Genomic DNA, 23,819 nt, shown 5'->3' on the forward strand with positions numbered 1-23,819 from the left:
AAAGAAAGACTGTAGTAGCAGACATGCTCTGCAGCTGCGGAGGAAGCAGAGGAGATTTTTGCATTAGGAGGAGACGCAGGGATCTGGAACTGTGTGCAAGTCAGGAAACTTGACACCAGCAAGAGGAGGCCACAGAAGAAGATAAGGTTCTCTTTGTAGACCCTGTACAAAGGAAATGTACAAGAGGGGAGCAGGTGATTAAGAATCATTGTGATGGAGTAATCAGAAAAATTGAGTTATACTTACACGTTCCTTTGAAATAGGCTACTTTCGGACTTGTTGTTTGTATCTGTTCTTTCTAAAATTTTATTTTAAAAAATATAAAATTGTGCTAATTTCTTTTTCACCACAGCTAATGTTTAGGATCCGGAGTCCAAAGCATCTACTGCCACCTGGTGGCAGAGTACACCACCTGTGGGATTTGAAGTTGATGGGGGTACACATTAATTGAAAATTGATTTTGCAGCCAAAATATGGAATCATAAAATATTAAAGTTGTTAGAGATCTTAAAAATCACATAGTTTTGCTTCTAATTAAATCCGATATCTTTTCATATAGAAGCTCTTACTTGAATGCCTCTAGTAACAGGGAGCTCATGATCTTGCCTGACAGACTATTCTGTTGTCATTCGTTCTATCAGAATGTTTCTTCTTTTTATTTATTTTTAATAGGAAGAATTACTTGTTTTTATTTACCCTGGTTTTTACCCCTGGAAAAACGCAATATAAGTTTGCTGTGTCATCTGCATTATGACCCTTCAAATATTTGAAGCAGCTTATCTCCCCATGATCCTGTTTTGAGGTTAAACAATTGTGGTTCCTTCGATCTTTATTCTGAAGTCATGCTTTTCAGACTCCCCATAGGCATTTCTTTCCCCTAGTTGCTTTCTACTTTGCCAGTGTCCCTGCTTAATTGTGCTGCCAGGCTTCGATCCAACACAGTGCTACAGACTTGATCAGCTAAGTGATCCCTGGTACTTGCAGGCTACCTGGAGGCCAGACTTCAGATGCACTCTGTGTGGTATGAATTAGCTTTTTGTAGTCTTTACACAATGCTGACACCTCTTAGGTTTGTGGTAATGGAAACCCCAAGAATTTGTGTCCTTCCCCCTATTTTTGAACTTTTTTTTAAAAGCGAAAAGCAAGACTTTATAGCGAACACTGAATCACACAGTTTAACACAATACATTCTGGATTTCACATGTTACGGGTAAAGTGAAAGCCCTTTTTGACTTCATAGCAATTAATTTCTCCCTGGAGGTAGATCGTGGTAGCAGATGTTAGGGACCTTCCAGACCTTTCCATGCATTTGCTTATATGTATATCTATATCTGTCTATCTATCTATATATATATATCTGTAGAAATTTGTAAATATCTCTGTGTGTATGTCTGAGATTAACATATCAGGCTTTTCATATCATTTTGCAACTTTTTTTTTCATGCAATGACATGTCTTGAAAATCTTCTGGATAGTATTTCTCACTGTGGATATTCCCTAGTTGTCTTAGCAATTCTTCTGTTGTTTCTGTTTCTTTTACTTTTATTCTTTTACCATTATAAACAGTGCTGCAGTGAATGTTCGTGAACAAACAGACACATACACAAGTATTTCTCTAGGGTAGATACAAAGGACTGGAATTGCTAAGTGAGTGATAGGTACATTTTTTATTTTAAAATGTAGATCTCAGGCATAAAGCTTGCCTTTGTTAATTTTGACCTGGTGTTCAAATTTGCTAAGATAAATTTACATACTGATTTTGGTCATCTCTTACAATATTAAGCTCACTATACCAGTTTTGTATCATCTGTCCATACTATAAGCATATCTTTCATTTTGTCATCTTAGGAACTTTTTTTTTTTTTTTCAGTCAAACACAACAGTCAAGGGACGAGCTTTGTGGCTACCACCAGAGACCTGCATCCCACCTAAAGCTCACTGTATTGTCCTAATATACACTCTTTGGGTCCTGCAATTTATCTACAGCAATTCCATCCAACTGTACTCTTATCCTGTTCATTTTTCACTATCTTATCTACAAGAATATTGTGGAGGACATTTGCCAAAGGTTTAGCAGAGATCCAGACGCACACTATATAATGTTCTTCTGCCCACCCACCCTCGTATGTCTGTCACGGAGGGAAATGAGGATGATATACATTGCCCAAGATGAGTGTCATTTAAAGTATATGCAGGTAACACTTTAATGAGCAATGTTTTTATGTACCTCCATGGAAAGTGTTCATTCCAACTCAGAGATATTAGGAAAAATAAGCTATCTGTTCTCAAATTACCCTTCTTACCTATATGTTCCCAAACCAGTTGGTCTCCCAGGGAGACTGTGTCTTGTGGCAGAGACACAGCAGCCTTAGTGATAAGCTCAGTACCTAGGGTTATATTTCCAGTGTTATTCAGGCTAATTTACGGTATACAGAGATATAGTCACATGGACACACCCACAGGTGTAGGTACATGGACACGCGCATTGACACACAGCCATGGGCACCTGTTTTCTCAATCTAGTTCTCGTGGTAAAAAGACATTTTCTGAATTACAGGCCTTATTAGCTTACTCTGCCTTATCCGTAAGAAGAATGGAAATCATGAGACAGATAATTTCCAACTCACTTTTATCTGGCTTTGAAATTTGTATTTATGACGTGCCACAGATGACCGTCAAAACGATAAGGATGGTGGGACCGGAGTCCTGGAGTGGGTGATGGAGGGTGAAGGCATTGCAACTCTGAAAATCCTTGGGACAGATGTACAGTCACATGGCTTCAACTGCATAGGGTGGTGGTCCCTGGAGTCCTCCGTTCCCCAGCCTGGGATTTGGGAGCTCTATTACCCTTCTGGAGGTGGCCAGGCTTGGACTTTTCATTAAGGAGAAGAACCTCTGTTGCCTCATTTTTAGGGCATCTAGTATGGAAAACTTAACCTCAAGTATCTATGATGTAATCTCCAAGGAAAAAGTTGCTTGGGCTTTTTCTTACTATAAGTAGAAATTCTGTTTCCTTTTTTTTCCTTCAGTGAGCCTGAGCTATCAAAGGCTTCTGGTAAAGTTACAGGCAAGTAGATCTCCAAAATCCCACAGCTGGCCTCATTTGCGGGGTGGGATGGTGGTGGTGTCAGTTCTGCTTCAGAAGAGAAAAATAGGAACAACAAATACTCCTTTAACTCCTGATGTTTCTTTTTTCTTTTCCCTTAAGCTAATAAACAAAACAAACATAAAAACATAGTGAGAATGCAGAAGGGAAGAAATGATACAAAATGAGTGAGCTGTTCCCCGTTTGCATCTGCAATGTTCCTTTACCCTGGACAAGGCCCTGTGCTAGGCGCTAGGTGCCAGTGGCAGGCAGGAGTGGGGTGGGGTACAAAAATGCACTAACTATGGTCTCTGTCTGTAGGCATTTACAGTCTGGTGAAGACAAGTCTGCAGACAGCATGGATGCAATGAACTGACCAGTGTTTCTCTAGGAAGAGTTCGATTGATAGTACTTGGGTAAATAAACCACCCTCATAATGAAGAATTCACCTTTTGTTTCTTACAGGTCTTGCAAAGCTACATTTATTCTTCAAATACAGGGAAAATAAACAGGATCTTAGGTTCAGGGCTTCTGTTGCTTTCTTCAAGTTAAACAGACCCACTCTGGGCAAACCTGTATTTCCCTCCAAGAGCCACCCCTTCTCTCTGGGACCTGGTGACCTCCTGCCTTGGGCAGGACTACACCTATCCCCTATTTTCTCTTGAGTTACTGCTAGAAGGCAGAAGCTCTGCTTTTCAAACTGTGAATTCTTGGGGAGCCTCCTGGGTGTTCTGCTCCTTCATATATTTCCAGGCATAGTCCAGGATACGACATAGAGTAGACACCTGTTAAATGCTTGTTGAACAAATGAAAGCTTCCCTTTATCTATTCCTCATTCATTCATTCATTGAACACATGTTTATTGATTGCCTTCTCTGTGCGAGGCACTAGGGATACAGCAATGAATGGGACCTGGCTGACGAGACATATAGACAATTGGAATATAATCTGATGTATAATGGATTTAATATGATACCGAGAAAGAACAGGGTATGATGGGTACATATGCAGGGATACCCAGCCCAGCTGGACGGGGCAGGGAAGGCCTTCTAGAGACTTAGAGAATTAGCACAGATAGCTTAGATAATGACAGGTAGGAAACAATGTTCCAAAGCATGGGAAGAGTACATGCAGTGGACCAAAAGGAAGAGCTAGCTGAGCATGGAGAGTGAAGGCTGGACAGTTAATAATAATCATAATCTTAAACACATACATAGTACTCACTGTGTGCCAGGTACTACTTTAAGCCCTTTGTATTTGTTAACTTATTTAAATACTATTAGTATCACTCTCATTCTACAGAAAAGAAAACAGAGGCACAGGAGGTGAAGTCACTTGAACAGTCTCACACAACTAGTCAGTGGTAGAACTGGCGTATGAAGTCTTGGTGGTGGTACAGCATTTAAGCCTGGGCGGGGGTGGGCACTGATCCCCATTGGGAATCCTGGCATGCTGCTGGATATGCATAGGCCCCAGCGGTAGCGGTCCACTTGGAGAATGTCTAGTAAAGACTGTCAGGGCTTCGGGTGTATCCTAATTGTCACGTCTGACTTCAACAGGCAGGCGATGAGACTCTCCCTTGCCGCTGTAGATGGTTCGTTGTGTCTTGTCCTCTGTGAACAGACTGCAGAGCGGAGTGTCCCCAGCCTCCGGGGGAGAATGGACTTGGGACAACAAAGAACAGTTAAACTTTGGGTGACCAGATTGCAGCCTCCACTCTAGACTACCATCCCTAAATGGGGAAGAGAAGAAAGAGAAATAGTTGAAGGACCTCTGCCACCCAAACTGGGCACCCTTTCGCAGTGCTAGGCCACTTGTGTCTGATTGTCAGGGCTACAGGTGGTGAGGAATGGGTGAGGAAGAAGAACGTTTTAACTGATTGCCCCTGGACCCCTAGAGAACGGGCCTGAAAAGGGGTAGAGGTATTGGTTCTGCTTTCTCTCTTCCCATTTTGGAAATGAGTGATCCACCCCAAGGCATCAGTGCCCTCACAGGCCTTGGGCAGCCCCTCCCCATGGCAGGTGATGACCCTTCCTCTGAACTCCCGCAGGCAGACCCTGCTCAGAGGGGCGTCCTTGCAGCCTCCTCACAGCCTGCTGCCACTCGCTCCGGAAAAGCACAGGAACTGCATGTTGGTGTTTGGAAAAATTAATGCTTTCAAGATGAGCTCCGCACAGCCTTCGCACGTCTGTCTCTCTCTCACCAGCTGAAAGAAAAGAAACATTCTTAGACAATTACTTCCCAAGGGAGCCCAAGGGCTGGCTTTGTTTATTGAGTGTTTTTAGTTACAACACGTGAATTTCTGAGAATTTTTTGGCTTTGGGTTTTTTCTGGTTTTGGTTGTGGGGATAGGGAAGATGAGTGAATTCCCAATGAACAGGGCACTTGGATGGTTCACAGTTGTGAAAGGTGTGTTCTTTCATGGGCACAACTGCGTGTCCTTGGGTTAAGGAACTTGGTAAGACCTGACAGATGGAACCCAGGCTCTGGGCCTGCACTGTACCCAGATGTTCAGAGCCTTCCATCTGAAGCTTTTTGGGGCACAACTCCACCTGTTAGTGGATCCTTCCCCTTCCTCTGGCTGTCCTCGCCTTCACCCTGTCTTCTGATGGACACAGCACTTAGGACACAGCCATAGTGAGCTGTCGCCCTCCTTCACCCTCAGTGCCTCCCTTCAGTCTCCACCTGCCAAAGTAATAACACTCCCAGTAGAGACGGTGGATTTGAGAGTATCAGTGTTAGTGAGTCAGAGCCCACTGTTCCAGGGCAGGGATGGCAGACTTGCTAGCCCACGTGCTACGGCTCTTCCAGCCTCCTCTTGGCAGCCCTCACTAATTGACGGTTGTGCCACTCTTTCCACATCCTTCCTGCCTGTGGCCTCAGGGTTGTTCCTCCCCCCACCCCACCCCCCGACATAGTCTCAAAGATATTTATTGATACAAAGGGGAAGATAGTAACTTGATTTAACACAAAGCTCTGGACAATCACTGCCCCTGGTTAGAGCTGGAACTTGAGATGAAACACAGTCGCCTTCTCTGACCAAAGTCCCACAAGATGTCTAAGTAGCTGGCAAGTGAACAGGCTGAGAAGAGTTGGGTTGTACTGAGTGCTCGTTGAGGTCATGAAGCACCCATCCAACCCCTGTGGTAAGCAAGGAGTGGAGCAGTGTGGGAGGAACTGCCTCTGCCAGCCAGTGGATGGGTGCATGAGTCCAGGGACTTGCTTATGATGGCCTGTGGGTTCTCTGGGGACCATCTCACATTCCAGACCCTTGTGAGTGGGAAGTGGAGAAGGAGCTTGCTGTTCTGGCCCTCAGGGACCTCTCAGCTTTCAGAAGAGGTCTGAGTTCCTACTTCAGTCAGCCTGCAATGGTTTGAAAATTACCAAAGTAACATGCTTATGATAAAAAATCATAACGACATAAAATTTTATAAAATACTGTTCTCTAACCACCTACCCCTATCTCCTAGGGATAACCACTGTTAACAGTTTGGTGTTATGTCCTACCAGAACTCTTTTTCTGTGCACGTTGAAATACGTATTCATAGTGTGTACGTGTATATTTATATTCCATATCTATTCTCACCAAAAAATGGAATAATACAAATTATTTCAAATTATCTTGCAAATTGTATTCTCCTACCCAACAATATATCATGGACATCCTTAAATGTCACTATGTGTAAAATTGCTTGTCCTTTATAATGGTTTCAAAGTATAATATAGACTGTATCATAATTTATTTTACTAGTCCCTTATTGTTGGATTTTTAGGTTATCTCCAGTTTTTTTGCTGTTTTTTACAGAATACACTGAAACGTTTGTGTAAGTGCAGTAGGTGAGATTTTATAAGTAGAATTGCTGGATTGAAGGCTATGCACTTTGGAAGTGTTGATAGGTATTGCCAAATTGATTTCTAAAAATGTTACATCAATATAGTCTCCTGCCAGGTTATGTATATATATTTTCCAATATGATAGGTAAAATATGCAAGCCGTTATGCTTTAATTTGCATTTCCCTGATCATTAGTAGAGGTTAGCATCTTTTTACTTTTTATCAATCATTTGTGTTTCTTCTTCTGTGAATTACCTGTTCTTATTAACTTATTTTTATACTGGGTTGTTTAACTTTTTCTCACTGGTTTTTAGGAGCTCTTTGTAAATTCGAGGTATTAATCCTTTATGTGATGTTATGTTGCAGTGTAGCAAATATTTGTCTCCTAGATTATCTTTTAACATTGTTCATGTTTTGCAATTTTATACATTCTTTTTTTTCCTCTGAGGACTTAAAAAAAATCCATGAATATAATACATTACCATTCAAAAATTAATACAATATCAAATACGACCTTACGCCTATCTGCCCAGCCCCCTCCTTCCATAGGTAACTATCAGTGTTATTTTCTTATGACTCCTTCCAGTGTTTCTTTTTTAAAATATAGGCAAATTTGAATCCATCCTTATTTTGCCACTTTCTTATCAAAACTGAGTGAATACTAACTTTATTGTTCTGTGCCTTGCGTTTTTAACCCAACAGTAAGCTTGGAAGGTCTTTTCATATCTATTTGCAGAAAACCTTATTATTTTTAACAGCTGCATAATATTCCATTATGTGGGTATACCATACACAGCTCAGTAGGTTTCAGACTTTTTTGTTTATGTATGCCCTAAAAGCATATTGAGAGCTATATACTCCCCTCACACATCTAAGTTGACATTAAACATTTTTTTTTACCATAAGTTTAAGTGGTTGCAAATAAAATATGTTCTAGAGTGTTGTATATCGTATACAGGCTTTAAATGAATTTTCTTAAAAATCTTGGAGCTGGAAATTTAATGAATGGGAAAAGGCAGCTCTCATTGTCAAAGAAAGCAGCCAAATCAGACATATTTACTTCCTGTCAGAGAAAATCTGACTTCTTTTTAAAATTCAAGCAAGCATGTTAATTAGACACCCCTGTGACAACACTGTCTTCATAGACATGCTTCTGTCTTCTAGACGAAATGAAGTACAGTCCTTTTCAATACTTCCTTGTGATCTCATCCAGTCTTGTGGCTGTAACGTCTCTCCATTTACCAATGACTCCCTGTTTCATTTCCCTTTCTGCTGTGACGGACCACCCCCGGTCGTAGTGGCTTACAGCCACAATTTACCACTTCTTATGATCGTGAGGGTCGAGCAGGCAGATAGTTCTGTTTCATGTGGTGTCTGCTGGGAAGGCTGGAAGCTACAAAGTGGCCTCACTTACGTGGACGGCAGTTGGTGTGGGTGGGGCTGGGACTAGCTGGGCTTCTCAGTATGGGTCCTTGGTTCTCCTTAATGTGGTTTTTCCATGTGGCTTGGGCTTCTCACATCCTGGCAGCTAGACTCAAAGAACGGTTTTATTTATTCTTGACTGCATCATCTTAAAATGTCCTTTAAAAAGTTAAGTACAGGGCTTCCCTGGTGGCGCAGTGGTTGAGAGTCCGCCTGCTGATGCAGGGGACACGGGTTCGTGCCCCGGTCCGGGAGGATCCCACATGCCGTGGAGCGGCTGGGCCCGTGAGCCGTGGCTGCTGAGCCTGCGCGTCTGGAGCCTGTGCTCCGCAACGGGAGAGGCCACAACGGTGAGAGGCCCACGTACCGCAAAAAAAAAAAAAAAAAAGTTAAGTACAGTGCAAGGGTCAAAATTCAAAAGGTGTAAAAAAAAAAAAAAAAAACCAGTGAAAAGTATTCCTTTTCAATACTGTTGTCCACCCCCTGTTCTCCTTAGGTGACTTGAATATCCCTCCAGAGATTAAAAAAAATGCATATAAAAGCCAGTATGTTGAGCTTTGTGTCTCGCTTAGGAAAACCTTCCCACCCTAAGACTGTAAAAGTTTTTCTTCTTGGAATTTTATAGTTGGCTTTTTTACATGGATGTCTTTAACTAGGCTTTCCTGTGTGCATGCTTCGAGGCCAAGACTGATGGACTTTTTTTTTTAATTAATTAATTAATTTTTGGATGCGTTGGGTCTTCAATGCTGCGTGTGGGCTTTCTCTAGTTGTGGCAAGTGGGGACTACACTGCGGTGTGCGAGCTTCTCATTGCGGTGGCTCCTCTTGTTGCAGAGCACAGGCTCTAGGCGTGTGGGCTTCAGTAGCTGTGGCACGTGGGCTCAGTAGTTGTGGCTTGTGGGCTCTAGAGTGCAGGCTCAGTAGTTGTGGCACATGGGCTTAGTTGCTCCGTGGCATGTGGGATCTTCCCAGACCAGGGATCGAACTTGTGTCCCCTGCATTGGCAGGTGGATTCTTAATCACTGCACCACCAGGGAAGGGAAGTCCCAGGGTTGATGGACTTTTAGGGAAGCCAAATCATTGGTGTTTACTACCTGGAAACTCCATCAGGGAACTCTGTAAAGTTTTCCATCTCCTCAGTACTCAGGGTCATCCACATGGTTCATGTGGGCATAGTCAAAGGATTTCTCATAATTGAATCTCTGTTGGAACTTTGCAGCCTGTGTTAGGGCAGAGGGAGGAAGCCAGATAAGCTAGGGCAGTTGGGCAAGTAAGATATAGGAATCTGTGCCCACCTGAAGGGCAGGTACAGAGCCGGGGGGGTTGGAGTCATGACTTGTCCCTAACTCAGGACTTCACAAGGGCCACTTGGCTTACAGCTGTCCTCAGTGGCAAAGCTGACATTTTTTAAAAAAAATTCTTTTTGTTGCAATGGTAAATGGGAGTGTTTCTTTAATCTCTCTTTCAGATTTTTCATCATTAATGTATACAAATGCAAGAGATTTCTGTGCATTCATTTTGTATCCTGCAACTTTACCAAATTCATTGATTAGCCCTAGTAGTTTTCTGGTGGCATCTTTAGGATTCTCTGTGTATAGTCTCATGTCATCTGAAAACAGTGACAGTTTGACTTCTTCTTTTCCAATTTGGATTCCTTTTATTTCTTTTTCTTCTCTGATTGTCGTGGCTAGGACTTCCAAAACTATGTTGAATAATAGTGGTGAGAGTGGACATCCTTGTCTTGTTCCTGATCTTAGAGGAAATGCTTTCATTTCTTCACCATTGAGAATGATGTTTGCTGTGGGTTTGTTGTATATGGCCTTTATTATGTTGAGGAGATCAATTTGGTTTATCTTCTCAAAGCACCAGCTTTTAGTTTTATTGATCCTTGCTATTGTTTTCTTTGTTTGTATTTCATTTATTTCTGCTCTGATCTTTATGATTTCTTTTCTTCTGCTAACTTTGAGTTTTGTTTGTTCTTCTTTCTCTAGTTCCTTTAGGTGTAAGGTTAGATTGTTTATTTGAGATTATTTTTTTTGTTTCTTGAGGTAGGCTTATATAGCTATAAACTTCCCTCTTAGAACTGCTTTTGCTGCTTCCCATGGGTTTTTGATTGTCAACTGTTTTTTTTTCTTTTATTGGCTTATCTGTCCACTTATATCCCATGGATTGAGAATTTCAACCTGGCATGAGCTTGTTTTCTATCGTAGGAGAATGCGCTAACTTTATGAGGTGCCTGCTCTGTTAGGTAAGGTACAGTGCTTAGTATTTTATATGTTATTTTGTTTTTTCCTTATGCAGGTTGTTCTGATTTGGTAAGGTCAGCCTTATCTTCATCCAAAAGATGAAGAGACTGAGATTTAGGGAAGTTAAGTCATTTGCCTCAAGTTAGTTAGCTAGAAAAAGGTTTGGGATTTGAGCCTAGTTAGTCTTATTTAGCTCAGGCTCTTTCCCGACATGTAGAAGGCTTCAGATTAACTGGATAAACAGATCATAAAGAGATTAGTTATAGAATTTATGGGAATCAGTTATTTTTAAGAACCATAAGCAGATTTCATTTGCCAGAAAATAAAGTGATCATGGCAATTGATTATTTTCTTTTTAAAAATAAGAGTCAAGGAAGAGAGAATTCAAATTGGCTAGTGTGCAGCTACTCTGGTGCGTGTATGTTAGAGTCGGTGTCAGGGCATTCAGGTGAGTCAAATATTGTGTTTGCCTTATGGAACACGCACAAATTATACATTTTCCAAAAAATAAACGCAATAGTTATGGAAAAAATAGTTTCGTTCAAGATATATGCTAGTCAAAATTTAGTATTTCTTTGATGGTACAGTGGGCTTTTTTTTTTTTTTTTTTGCAGTAGGCGGGCCTTTCACTGTTGTGGCCTCTCCCGTTGCGGAGCACAGGCTCTGGACGCGCAGGCTCAGCGGCCATGGCTCACGGGCCCAGCCGCTCCGCGGCATGTGGGATCTTCCCGGACGGGGGCACGAACCCGTGTCCCATGCATCGGCAGGCGGACTCTCAACCACTGCGCCACCAGGGAAGCCCAGTGGGCTCTTTTTGATCCTGTTGAACTTCACATTCATTATTATCAACTGCAGTCATAGTCTGGTGCCTGATTTTCCTGGGCAGATATGCTGAGGGGGGCTGTTTGGAAAAGCTGTCGGAGGAGATGGAGAAGGTGTGGGATGAAGAGAATCCTCCACAGTAGGGCTTCCCACAGGCTGAGTGAGGCATGAGGTTTCAGCTGTGGTGACTGACAACTTACGTTTTCCTGCTTCTAAGTTGGTGTACTGTGGGAATTGAGCGATGGGAGGAACAGTTAGTAAGAGAAGCCAAACATCAGAGGAGTGAACGGTCCCCAGACTTGATGGCCCTTAGGTCACTGAGGCACACCGCCTCCTTTGATGGGTGAAGAAGCTGCTGTTAGTAGAGGCAAGAGGGAAACGCCCCTCACTGGCTGTGAAGGAAACAGAGGAGGCAATCATGAGCTCTCTGGATTGCTGGGCCTCTTTGGTCAGGTGCCGAGTTGTCTGCTCTAACTATTTATTGTTTTTTTTTTCTTCAAGAACTACTTTAAATTTAGGTATTTGGAGAGGGCAGCCAACCATGTTGTGGGTAGGAAGTGGGAGATCAGGGGAGCGAGCGAGGAAGGCAGAGGAGGCAACAGGTCCCTTGAGTTGCCTTCAGCAGGTCAGCTGACAGGCAAGCGCCCATGGAGCTTAAGGAAGAGAGTCATGGACCCTCCATCTTGCCCCCAGCATGCCCCACCCCCACTGCTCATCTGAGGCCAGGACTTCTGCTCCCCTTCCTTTTTTTTTTAATGGTTGAATAAATTTACTTGTCATTCCAGATCATAATTTGCACAAATTAAGCTCTTTGACTTAAGAATATATATATATATATGTATGTGTGTGTGTGCAAAAATCCTCAAAATAAAATGTTAACTTAGCACTCCTGGTGATGGTATAAATATGCCATACTATTTTTTTTTACATTTCCATTTTTTAAAAAAATTGATGTATAGTTGACATACAATACTATATTAGTTTCAGGTGTACAGCTTAATGATTTGTATATATTGTTAAATGATCACCAGAGTAAGTCTAGTTAACATCTGTCACCATACATAGTTACGGATATTTTTTCCTTAGATGGGAACTTTTAAGATCTATTCTCTTAGCAACTTTCAAATGTACAATACAGTGTTATTAACTGTAGTCACCATGCTGTACATTACATCCTCAGGACTCATGTATTTTATAACTGGAAGTTTGTACCATTTGACCCGCTTCACCCACCCTCCACTGCCCACCTGTGGCAACCACTGATCTGTTCTCTGTATCCATGAGCCTGGTTTTGTTTTCGGTCTTTGTTTTCCTTCCTTTGACCTAAGACAATATTTTTGCCAAAATGTAAATATTCCCTGAGGGTCTGAGTATTAAGCTCTCATCGTGGAAACCTTACAGGGGATGAGATTATCACCATACTTTTCACAGGCCCAGGATGGGTGAGCTTTGAAAAGGCATGACAAGAGGGGAAGGCTCTAGCTCTTGGGGCCCAGGCTGGGGGCGTTGGGTGGCGTGCTGTGGTTGGAGACTCAGGGCGACAGAGGGGGTTCTGGCGGTTGGTGGGCGAGGAATAAATGCTCAGGCGAGGGGTCGGAGAGAGACTGCATTTCCCCTACTTAGCAATTTGGTTTAGAGCCCGGTGTGGTGATGGGTCGGGTGGCATCTCCAGGCTACCCCCGCCAAGGGAGAGTTAAAGATCCCAGTGGAGGTCAGAGGTGAACAGGGATGAAAGCAACACAAAAGTAGGACAAGGCAGGCTAATTAGCTTCCGCCTTCCCCTCCTGCCGCCTGGCCTGATATTTGAGGTGACATTTAAAGCCACTGTACAGATGAATGCTTTCTGGAGCCTGTGGAGAGATGAGCCTGATTCTCAGCCTCCTGGCTGGCAGCTCCTCAGCCTCTCCATCTGGGGCCCTCTATTGGGCCTTGAGGGCAGGCGGGACATCCCTTTACCTTCCAGGAGACTCTTCTAATTCTGGACTCAGAATCCTCCTCCCTACTGGACTCCTAGGATGTGTGGGAAATGAGGTGCACTCTAGAATTCAACCAAAATAGTTCAGTGAAGTAAGAGAGGAGAGCAGGGACAGAAGCAGATAGATCACCGTTTCAGACTCATCTGGGGAACTTGTTAAAAATGCAGGCCTTGGGGAGTGAGGCCTAGTTATCTGCATGGATAACCAACCCTCTAAGGTTATTCTGCTGCCTATTAAACTTTGAGAACCTCTGAGATAGAAGATGAATGAGGTTAGCTGGAAAAGGCCTCTTGGGAGAAGTGGACTTGAATTTCAGAGTGACAGGTGATACCTGTCTTAGGTGCTGGCCTCAGGTGTGGACCTAGGGAACCTGTTCACCTGGGGACACCAGGCTTTCACAGGAGAGACTGGCCGGTGTCCATCCCATCCATGGGTGGCGTCACTGAGACTATGTTGCCACAGGGCTGCACTTCACCACTTGGGTGCTAATCGCCAAGGGGCAGAAGTGGTGTGGGAGGTGGCTGAGGCTGTTGTCTGCTGGAGTGTGATACATATTGCAACTGAAGCACAGCTTGTAGGCCAAAATGGCAGCCTGGTGGAGCCCACTTGCATGGGCGGGGCAGCGAGGGACAGGGATAGTCTTCCCTCCGCTCTGCAGACTAGCAACTGTACCACCTCCCTTGTGGCCTTCCCTGGTCAGGTAGCCCTGTGTGTCCGAGAAGCTGGCCAGTGCCTCTGCGGGAACAGTGCCTTTGCCCCGGGAGATGAGTGGGAAAGCTTTGGGACATGATTGCTTCTCTCCTGCCTCTGTGCTGCTTGCCTTCTGCGCCATACACTTGTGCTGGCTTTATCTGATCGGGAACACAGTGTTTCCACGTTGGGGCGGGCGGAGAGAGGGAGAAAGAACAGTGCCAAGTAAGAAGAAGGAACAGCGAAGAGAAGGGAACACATCTATGTTGTGACACCGAGTAACCGGTGATCATCCAGGTGGGCATCAGCCCTCTGGAATGGACGGGCTGTTGCTGGCCTGGAGATGCTCCTTGTTCCTGAGAACTGGTCCCTGTAGCCAGCCAGGTGGGTTGGAGGAACCATACCAATGGGAATGACCGAGCTTGCTTTGACCATGATGAAAGAAGGAGCTGCTGCAGGAGTATTGTTTAAGACAAAATGACAACAACGACAAAAACCTAATAAAGCCCCCTCCTGGCCGGTGTCCCGTCCATTCTAACTGCACTCCAGGTAAATGGCAACTCTGACAATCTCTTGGAACATTTTATTCAACTTCTGGAGGGGCTGGATTGAAAGCATGGCTTACGAGGCTCTGTGGGAGTTGGAGAAATGAGCATTGGTGGGCTGGGGAGCTCCCAGGAGCCCAGCTCGATGGGTTGAAGCCAATCTTTAGTACAGTTGCTGGCTGAATGGGTTCATCCTGGCCCCGACCCCACAGCTGATGCTTATGGTCTTAGGTTCACAGTTTGTGGGGGAAGTTCTTGCATCCGTGTTGTTCTTTAACATCTTTATTCTCTTTCTTTGAACATGAGGCTGTGTGGAATGTTTGGCACTTGATTACCAGAAGGAGGGGAACAGGGCCAGCTTCCTTCTCCAGACCCAAGAATGGGATGTGGAATAGTAGAATTAGCCCCATCAGAGTTCACACGGCATCCACACAGTCGCTAGGACTTTCTGCCTCACAGACAGATGCTCTTTCCAAAGCCCATCTCCGTCTAGGTCTCCTCATGGTGGGAGCCATGTGTGCGTCCCTCACATCTCAGATTTCTCCCAAGTTGGGTTAGACAGAACCATCTTTGGCATTTTTATTTGGAGATGCTCTCCCTGGGCAGCCACAAGCCAGGGCCAAAGAAAAAGATGAAAGGCTGTCACTCAGGAAGAGGCCACACGCAGGCCCTCTACTGAGCCTGTGCTGGTGGCATGTCAGCCCTGCCCTGGGCGTCCTGCCCTACTGTGAGGGCCTCCACCTCTCTATGAAAGACCTCACAGTTCCCCAGGGAACAATCCAGAGCCCCAGAAACTCTTCGGGAGGAGACAGATGGCACACATTCCTTCCGCAGCCCAGCCACCTTCTAGGTATTTGACCGTAAGCAAGTGATTTAACCTCTTGGAACATGGGCTTTCCCTTCTGTAGACTGGGGAACGTGAGTCCCATCCTACAGACCTTGCAGGGTGGCTCGGGGGGCCAAGGGAGATGATGGATGTGGAAGTACTGTGTGAGCTAAAACGTACTGGCCACACCTGAATGATGGAGCTTGTTACTCATGAAGGAAGGGGGAAGCTGAGGGTCAGTGCACTTCTCTGTGGAGAGAGAGGAGGAGGGGCGTGCATTCTTGTGTTAACTACACACTGGAGTCTTGTCCATTTAAGGTAATAGTAAAATAATACTACCAGAGCCTGCGAGGTAGCTTCTGGGAAGTGGTGTGTGCTCAGTTCCCAATGCTGCCCTTCCAGAAGGAACCACGGGGCAGCAGTGGAGCAGGGGCAGGGCCAGGCTGGTGGAGACTGTGGCTCTGCTGGCTTTCTCCCTCCCCCACCTAGCTCCTGCCCCAGGACGTGCCTCCTTTTCAGTCTGCGTCTGTCAGAATCTGCAGCCTGTGTCATCCTGGAAGCCTAAGCTCCCAGGAAGAGCTGACGCTGAGGAGGCCTGCTCCTGCCCGCTGCTGTTGGAGACCAGGAAGCCTGGGGTGCCAGCGTTTCCATTAGGACAGTGAGAAGGCGTTCCTGGCATGGCCTGGGCTGAAACAAAAGCGGTGATGAGTATGCATGTGGCTGCCGGGTAGTTTTTAGGCTTGGAGTCCAGAGTTGTTCCAGACCTGGAGGTCCCCTCGGAGTTCCCTTGTTTGAGCAGGACTTCTGGTCACCGTGCGGGTGGCCAGCCCCTGTAAAATGGGTTCCCAGCAAGGCAAGGCCAGGGTGCCCTGTCATCCTTCTACAGGCCTTATGTGGTGCCCAGGAACTGAGGTCCTTGCAGTCCACTCCTCTTCCTGACTTAAAAATGAAAGCGTGTGGGGTGCACGTGCCATTTGCCTCTTCACTCATTCAGTTAGTAAATACTCAAGCACTTGCAAAGTTCAAGATGCTTCAGGGGATGTAACGAAGATCACAGAGCAGATCCTGTCTTCATGGAGTTTGTGGTCAAGTAAAGGAGCAGTCCTGTACAAAGGAGGTCTTACACAAAGGAGGGAGTGAAATGCGGCGTAGAGGGGGAGAAAGACAAGGGAAGGCTACCTGATTCTGTGGAAAAATAGGAGGATTTGGCCACGATGAAGTGGGGGCGTAGGGTGGCCATGCTATGGGCAGGAAGAAAGGAGCACATGCACAGAGGTAGGAAAGCATGGGATGTAAGGAGGTGTGGGAGCTGGAAATCTGGTGAGAGGATGAGGGGTTGGAGGGGAAGGGGGAACGAGCACTTGAGCGCCGCCATTCACCAAGTGCTGGACCAGAAATGTTAGGTCCTTCCTATCCTGGGAGCCTCACAATAGCTTGATGAAGCAAATGCTGTTCTCTCTAGCTTTCAGAGGAGGCGGCTGGGGTTGAAGTAACTTGATCAAGGCTAGGCAACTATTCAGTGGTAGCAGGATTTGAATCCATGACCATGCTGTCTCCACGACAGCAGAGGGTCCACGAAGGGAGATAGGGTCTGTGGCCCTTTTCTGGTCACATGGGTCCTGCACCCTTGGGCAGGAGGTGCCTGTGGTTCCCGAGGAACAAGGCAGTGAGGCTCTGGCTCTTTTGGTCTGGCCTTGGAGTCCAGGGTGGTTGAGCTCCTGGCTTCCCACCCCTGTCCTGTTAGGGAAGCCACTGGCCTCTGGCATGGGAGGCAGGGTCAGCCAGGATGGCAGGAGATCCTGGAATGACATTCAAGATACGGCCTTGACTGTGGGTTTTCATTCCCAAGACCACCTCTCTGCTCCCTTCTTTGTGAAGGTGCTCCCTGGCCGCCCTCCCCCGCACCTCTGGTCTCCCTTTGGGCCCATGCAGGCTCAGTCCGCACAAGGCGGCAGTGTTCCGCACTTGTTCCTTTGTTGCTGTGAAACAGGCTCCCGGCACAGTCAGCCTCTGTGTGGGAGGACTGGTGGCTGTCTTCACAGGCAGGCATTTGCTTTGAGCAGGCTGCGCGCGCGAGCCCAGCGTCAAGTAATTCCGGCCTCCTCGAGTCGGCGGTGGTGGGATGAGGCTGTGCTGAGGGGACTGGCTGTGAAGGATGAGTTCAGGGGGGGATGACGGACCGCTTCTGGGACCAGTGGTATCTTTGGTATCTCCGCTTGCTCCGGCTGCTGGATCGAGGTATTCCTGGGGGGGGGAAAGAGAGAGAATGAATATGAGTGTGTGTGTGTGTGTGTGTGTGTGTGTTTAAGACAGAGGGAGATATGCACACACAGAGAGATTTCTGACAGAGAGAGAGATAGAAACAGACACACACACACACACACACACACAGAAAAATGCAGTGGAGAAGGGAGCAGAAAGCAAGGAGGGAGAAGAGAGAATGAAACAGCCGAGTAGCCAACCCATGGAAAGTAAAAAAAGGCTGTTTTTCTGGGGACATTTTTTACCCAGCCGGGAATTGGGAGCCCAGGGCCATTTGGGGGGCATGTGTGTATCTGGATCTCATTTCTTGTTGGGTTGATCATCAAGCTGTGTACTGTAGTCAAAGACAAGTTAAGCCCCATCTTTCAGGGTTCTAGATGGAACCCTGAGCAGTGCAGCAAGGAGAATGGTCCCTGAGCAAGAAGCTGGGGGCAGACAGATGCAGGCTCACATCTCGGCTCTGCCACCACCAACTCTGTGACCTTAGGCTGATTTGTGTGATCTATCTAAGCTTGTTTCCCCATCTGTAAAATGGGTGTGGTGAGACCTATCTGCTGGGGTTGTTGTGGAATTCTTAGTTAATTCATACCTGTAAAACATGTAACATAATGTCTGGTGCATAGTAGGTGCTTTGTAAGTGTTCATTTCCTCCTTACAATGCCCCTCAGCATCATGGAGCTGTAGCACCTGTCCGGAGGGCAGCTGCCTTTGTGGTTATCTGTAGATAGAGCCAGTACAGAATTTGCAGTTAGTGGAAAGGGAAGGGAAAGTCCATTTTATTCCTCAGGTTAATCTGACCTTAATACATTTTATCATTGAATATTCATGTGATTTAAATCTCCTGGTAATGTGATGCAAATCTAGACATTCTGGTGTAAGGAAAACCCACTGTTAACCTGGTTGAGTAATTGATTCTTTTCTTTCTTTCTTTCTTTCTTTTTTTTTTTTTACAATGTTGAGTGTTATTTTTAAAAGCTTTGGCTCCTTTAAGAGGTTTTTGCAAGAATGATGTCAAATCCCTGATGGAAAAGGTGGCCCAGGGGAAGCTCTGCTGCACAGCCCAAGGTGTACTCATCTTCACCTTGAATAGTCGTAGGTGTGCCAGGAGGTCAATACCAGGTGGAAGCAGAGCACTACACATAGCAGGTGAACCAGCGCTGTTATCAGGGAGAAATCAAAGATGGAGGAAGCCAAACCAGCACATTTGAAAAGCGGTCTCTCACTAGCACTGAGAACAGGCCAGTGGGAGCCCAGACTTGAGATGAGAGTGTTAGGAAGAGAGCCAGAACTTGTTACTGGTGGAGATCATAGACCAAGGGAAGGAGAAGGAGACCAGGTGTGAATCCCCCTTATCTGTGTGAACTTAGGCAAGTTACTTAACCTTTCTGTGCCTCCTTCATTGTAAAAGGGAATGATAATGACAGCAGTAGCACCAACTCAGAGGGTTGCTGTAGAGAAAGACTGTAAGCGAAATACTTATCCCAGTGCCTGGAATGAAGAAAGTGCCCCTTAAATGTTAATTTTCTTTACCGAGATAGTTAATTCTCACTGTCTGACAGACATATTAGGAAAGACAGGAACATGTGGTATATAATAACCAGGAGTTGAGAAAAGTCCAATTAAGAGTTGTTAGAGCTTAGAGATAATTTATACTTACATAAATTAAAACAAGATTCAAACCAACATATGATGCTAATTGTAAAAAGAAACTAGATGTTAATGTATAAGCTACATTAATAATAATTTGGTCTTATTTTTTTCGAAAATGCTTGAATCCATGAGTTGCAAACTTAGGTTCAAGTTTTGGCTTCATTACTTTCTCGGTGCCCTTGAATAAATGATTTACCCTCAAAATGACCCTCAGTTTGTTAATCTGAAAAATGGGAATGTTAATAATAATACCTATATTATGGAATTTGGGGGAAATTTATTGTGTTAGTGCATGTAAAAATGTCAGGCATTCTTAGAAATGTCAGGCTAATGAATGTATGGCTTGATTGATTAAACTCTCCCCTTGGATAGCAAACGTTGGTTGCCAGAATGGTGCGTTCTTCCATGCATATTTCTTCACCATGTATGGCTGTATTTGGGAAGTTTATGGTCTTGTATAAACAGTGTTTCTAGGGTTTTCTTTAATGTGAGGCTTTAGACTAGCAGCTTCTGACTGTGTAGGGCCCCTTATTTCCAGGCTTTGGGGGGTTGGGTGTTGATTTATGTTGCCCAGTTCTGGTTAATGGGTATTACACATGTACACGTGTGATGTCCACAGCCACGTTCAAGCAGAATCTTAGGATACAGCAACTTCCCTCTAGTAACTAACGTTAGCTAACTTTGTATAGACAGCGGCATGCTTTAATGTGGTGTGCTAAACTGAGCTAGCTCATGGGAAATGCTCAATAAATATTTGTTGAATGAATGGATGAATGATGAACCCATCCTTCTGCGCAGTGAACAGAATTCTCCTGGATTCGTCTTTAGTGTAACAGAATTTAGTTCCCTTTGTTTTTTTTTAGGATTTTATGTCACTTCACCCTTATCGTCATGCCTCGTGTCATTTTGAAAGTAACAGACCTCAGGAAAGTGAGGAGGGAATAAGCAATGAGAAGTGGGAAATGATAAGTGTAGCCCAGGAAATTGAAATAATCAACAAGCTGGGTGCCAGCCTGAGTCATTCTCGTGGCTGTGACTGGGGGATAAATGATCTGTGATTTGACACACCTAGGAAAGGGGAGGAAACATTGGAACACATCATGGAGTGGAAATAAACTTTATGAAGAAATGGCAGTGCATGCTTGGTGATTGCAGATGAATCTTTTGTCTCCCCCATCATTGTTCATTAAGGATAAGGATTTAAGAAAATAAAAGGGGTTGTTTTCTAGGACTTAACTATATGTGAGGATTTATACGATAATGAACTGCCAGGTTGCTCAGACACGATTATTTTGGTGATTTCTTTCATTAATAGCAGGTGCTGTTTTTACAGTGTTTGTTACTGGGCATTTGTCAACTCTGCTGATTGTGTTCTGTGCTTTCAGATGGTGACTGAGGAGGTGGTTCCTATGATGGGGACTGTCCATCAAAAGAAAGGTGCTCATACAGATCTGAAACATGAATGTGTGTATGAGAGACGAGAAGTCACATTGCCTTTTGTTGTTGACTTTTGGTATATCCATGGGGACCAGACAAGTGAGGTGGGGGTTTACATTTCCTTGTTTACATCTAATTTTTTTTTTTTTGTCATGAAAGGGGAAGAGTGAAAAGACTGATGCTCTTTATTCATAGAGCATCGGGCAGTGTTTCCCAGTGTGTGGGAACGACCACCACTGGTAGCACATGAAACGATTTCAGGCAGTTTACAGGTATTGCTGGACGTTTTCTTGCTGGTCACCGCCTGGCACTGTCTGGAGGACACCCTGTTTTGTCCAGTGTCTGCTTCTGCTGTGCTGTCCACCCCCTGCCCACACCCCATCCAGTGCAAGCCCTCCTTAGCCCCACCCATCCCTCAGATCTCCCCTCATTCCCACCTGTAGTCTCCCTTTTACCTTCTCACCAGCCCTACCTGGGCCTCACATTCTGCCCTGCCTTCATCTCTGGCCCCAGATGTTTGCCTCCTCCATCACCCCTGGTCCATCAGTCCTCTCTGTCCCTAGAGTTCCTTTAAAGGCACAGCCCCATGCCACCTGTAACCCCATTCCACGACATTCTCTGTTATTCCCTAACCCATCGCCAAGACTTCATTCCTTCTCACCGCTATGCCTAGGCCAACTTGGCCTCATGGATCCTGGGTCTCTCCCTGGGCCAGCCCATCCCTGATTTCTAACTCTGAGTGCTTTTTCCTCTCAGGAGCCACTGTCTTTTCTTCTCTTGCTCCTGCCTTTTTATGTTACCTTGCCATTACCCCCAGTCTACTAGTTTCTTTTAAAACCAAATTTAAGTAAAAGATGGAATTGATTTAAAATGATATCAAGGAAATAACTGTAGGAGTTATGGGGATATGGTGAGATGGCGATAGAAGTACAAAAATGACTGGGATGTGGAAAACTTAAGTGATATGTTGAATTTACATTATTGGCTTTAATTTCTTCTTGCTGCTTCGTCTACATTCCTGTGCCTACCACAAAGTGTTTTGGATTCTGGGCCAGAAACCATCTGGTTCTCATCCCTGGACATATACTAGAATCATCTGGGAGCTCTTAGAAAGCATGATACCCAGCTTCTCCCTTCCCACCCCCCAACCCAAGCCCCCCAGCCAACTAAATTAGAGTCCTTGGAAAGGAGGCTGGACATTGGCATTTTTAAGGAGTTCTGCAGGTGATTCTAATGACAGCCACAATGGAGAACTGCTCATTGTCATGCTTTCATATGGAGACCAGAGAGTAAAGGCAAAAATGACTCTTCAGCAAAATAACAAAACAAATGAGAAAAGCAGTCACTAAATGAGAGTAGTAAATGTAGGCATAAACATAGGAATGTACTAAGGAACAACATTTAAAAGAATGCAATCCTTTGGATATAATTCATGCAGGTTTCTTCAGAAATTTCAGCTCTAACCATTTTCTATCACTACCTAACTAAATCTTTTTTTTTAATTAAAAATTTTTTTGTTTTTAATTTTTATTTTATATTGGAGTATAGTTGATTAACAATGTTGTGTTAGTTTCAGGTGTACAGCAGGGTGATTCAGTTATACATATACATGTATCTATTCTTTTTCAAATTCTTTTCCCATTTTGGTTATTACAGAGGACTGAGCAGAGTTCCCTGTGCTATACAGTAGGTCCTTGTTGGTTATCTGTTTTAAATATATCAGTGTGTACATCTCAGTCCCAAACTCCCAATCTATCCCGCCCACCCTTCCCCCACCCCGGTAACCATAAGTTCGTTCTCAAAGCCTGTGCGCCTGTTTCTGTTTTGTAAATAAGTTCGTTTGTATCGTTTTTTTTAGATTCCGCATATAAGCGATATCATATGATATTGTCTTTCTAAATCTTGACTTTCTTTCATATTCCTGGGAAAAAAAATTTACCTGTACCCCAGGATGTTGTCTGGTCTCAGCCTGCCTTGGGTTTGCCACTCTCTGTTCTGGCTGCCTAGGGTTCTGGATTTTGGGATGGTGGTTTGTCACTGCAGATGTCAACAACCTTTCATTACGTGGTTAGAGTAACTTCAGTAGGTGGGCACTGCCCATACTCAGCTATAACTAGAGAAAGAAAAATCCCTTTCTCCCTTCTGGGTAGATGGTCAGTGAGGACAGTAACTTTCCTCAAGCCTCCATGGTGTTGGGCTCTTCTTCGGCTGGGAATTTACTTGTCTTTCTCACTAAAGCTCCCTCTCCCTGCGTGGCCATTCTCTGTTGCCTCAGTCTTCAAATCTACCAAACGTTCTATCCAAGCATTGACTCTGCCCAGGTGCAGTGCCCAGGCAGCTGGCCCTCACGGCCGTGGCTCTCAGAGCACCCTGATCTGTGGTCTTGTCCTTCCTGTGCCTGCAGCCCACTTGCTGGCCCCTGGTTTCCCATCACTGACGGATGCCCTGTCTTTGGCTTGCTTGCTGCTCATTTATCCGCCCAGCACTGGCCACTGGCTGGCTCAGAGTTGGTGTCTTTGCTTAGTCCGTTCCTAGGCTGCCTTGGACTCTGGATACCCACCTTGGTTTGACTTGTCCTCTTCTTGTTACCTGTTGCATATATGTGCCCAGCATGATATGTAGCTTCTTTGTGCCAACCTTTATGACTTGTTCCTCCCTTTCTGTGGCTGGCGGGGAAAAGAAAAGCACAGCATGTGTATGAAAAACACATAGACTGGTTCTCCTGTGCTGGGAATTTTCTAATAAGAGGAGGTTTGGTTGTAATCACCTTCCCATTTGAGCTGAATATTCATACAATACATAAAGAAGTTACTTTAACTTAGCTTTTACATCACAAATAGATATCTCTTATTCAGTTGGCTTCTGGCACAAAACCACTTTCCTAAAGGGACCTGGCCTTTTGTTCGATAAGCATTTTCCATATAGCACCCCTTGAAACACCATCTCAGGACAATTCCGCATTGCCCCATACCAGAACCTCCCCAGCAACCTTCCTATTTTCCTGTGCTTCCACTTGAAATGCCCG

The 23,819-nt window shown here is 44.9% G+C and overlaps 1 protein-coding gene across 3 annotated transcripts in view; it reads left to right on the plus strand.

Annotated features, from left to right (window-relative positions):
• The first annotated feature begins 17,616 nt into the window (after positions 1–17,616).
• Positions 17,617–23,819, plus strand: part of KALRN (kalirin RhoGEF kinase) — a 573,088-nt gene continuing 566,885 nt past the window's right edge. For all 3 annotated transcript variants that reach the window (XM_024756492.1, XM_024756493.1, XM_024756494.1), the window contains exon 1: positions 17,617–17,683. In XM_024756492.1, the coding sequence (XP_024612260.1) occupies positions 17,617–17,683 (67 nt within the window). The remainder of the gene's footprint in view (positions 17,684–23,819) is intronic.

This window comes from Neophocaena asiaeorientalis, unplaced genomic scaffold, assembly GCF_003031525.2.
Source record: "Neophocaena asiaeorientalis asiaeorientalis breed wild unplaced genomic scaffold, Neophocaena_asiaeorientalis_V1.1 scaffold22, whole genome shotgun sequence".
In the NCBI taxonomy this organism is placed as follows: domain Eukaryota; kingdom Metazoa; phylum Chordata; class Mammalia; order Artiodactyla; family Phocoenidae; genus Neophocaena; species Neophocaena asiaeorientalis.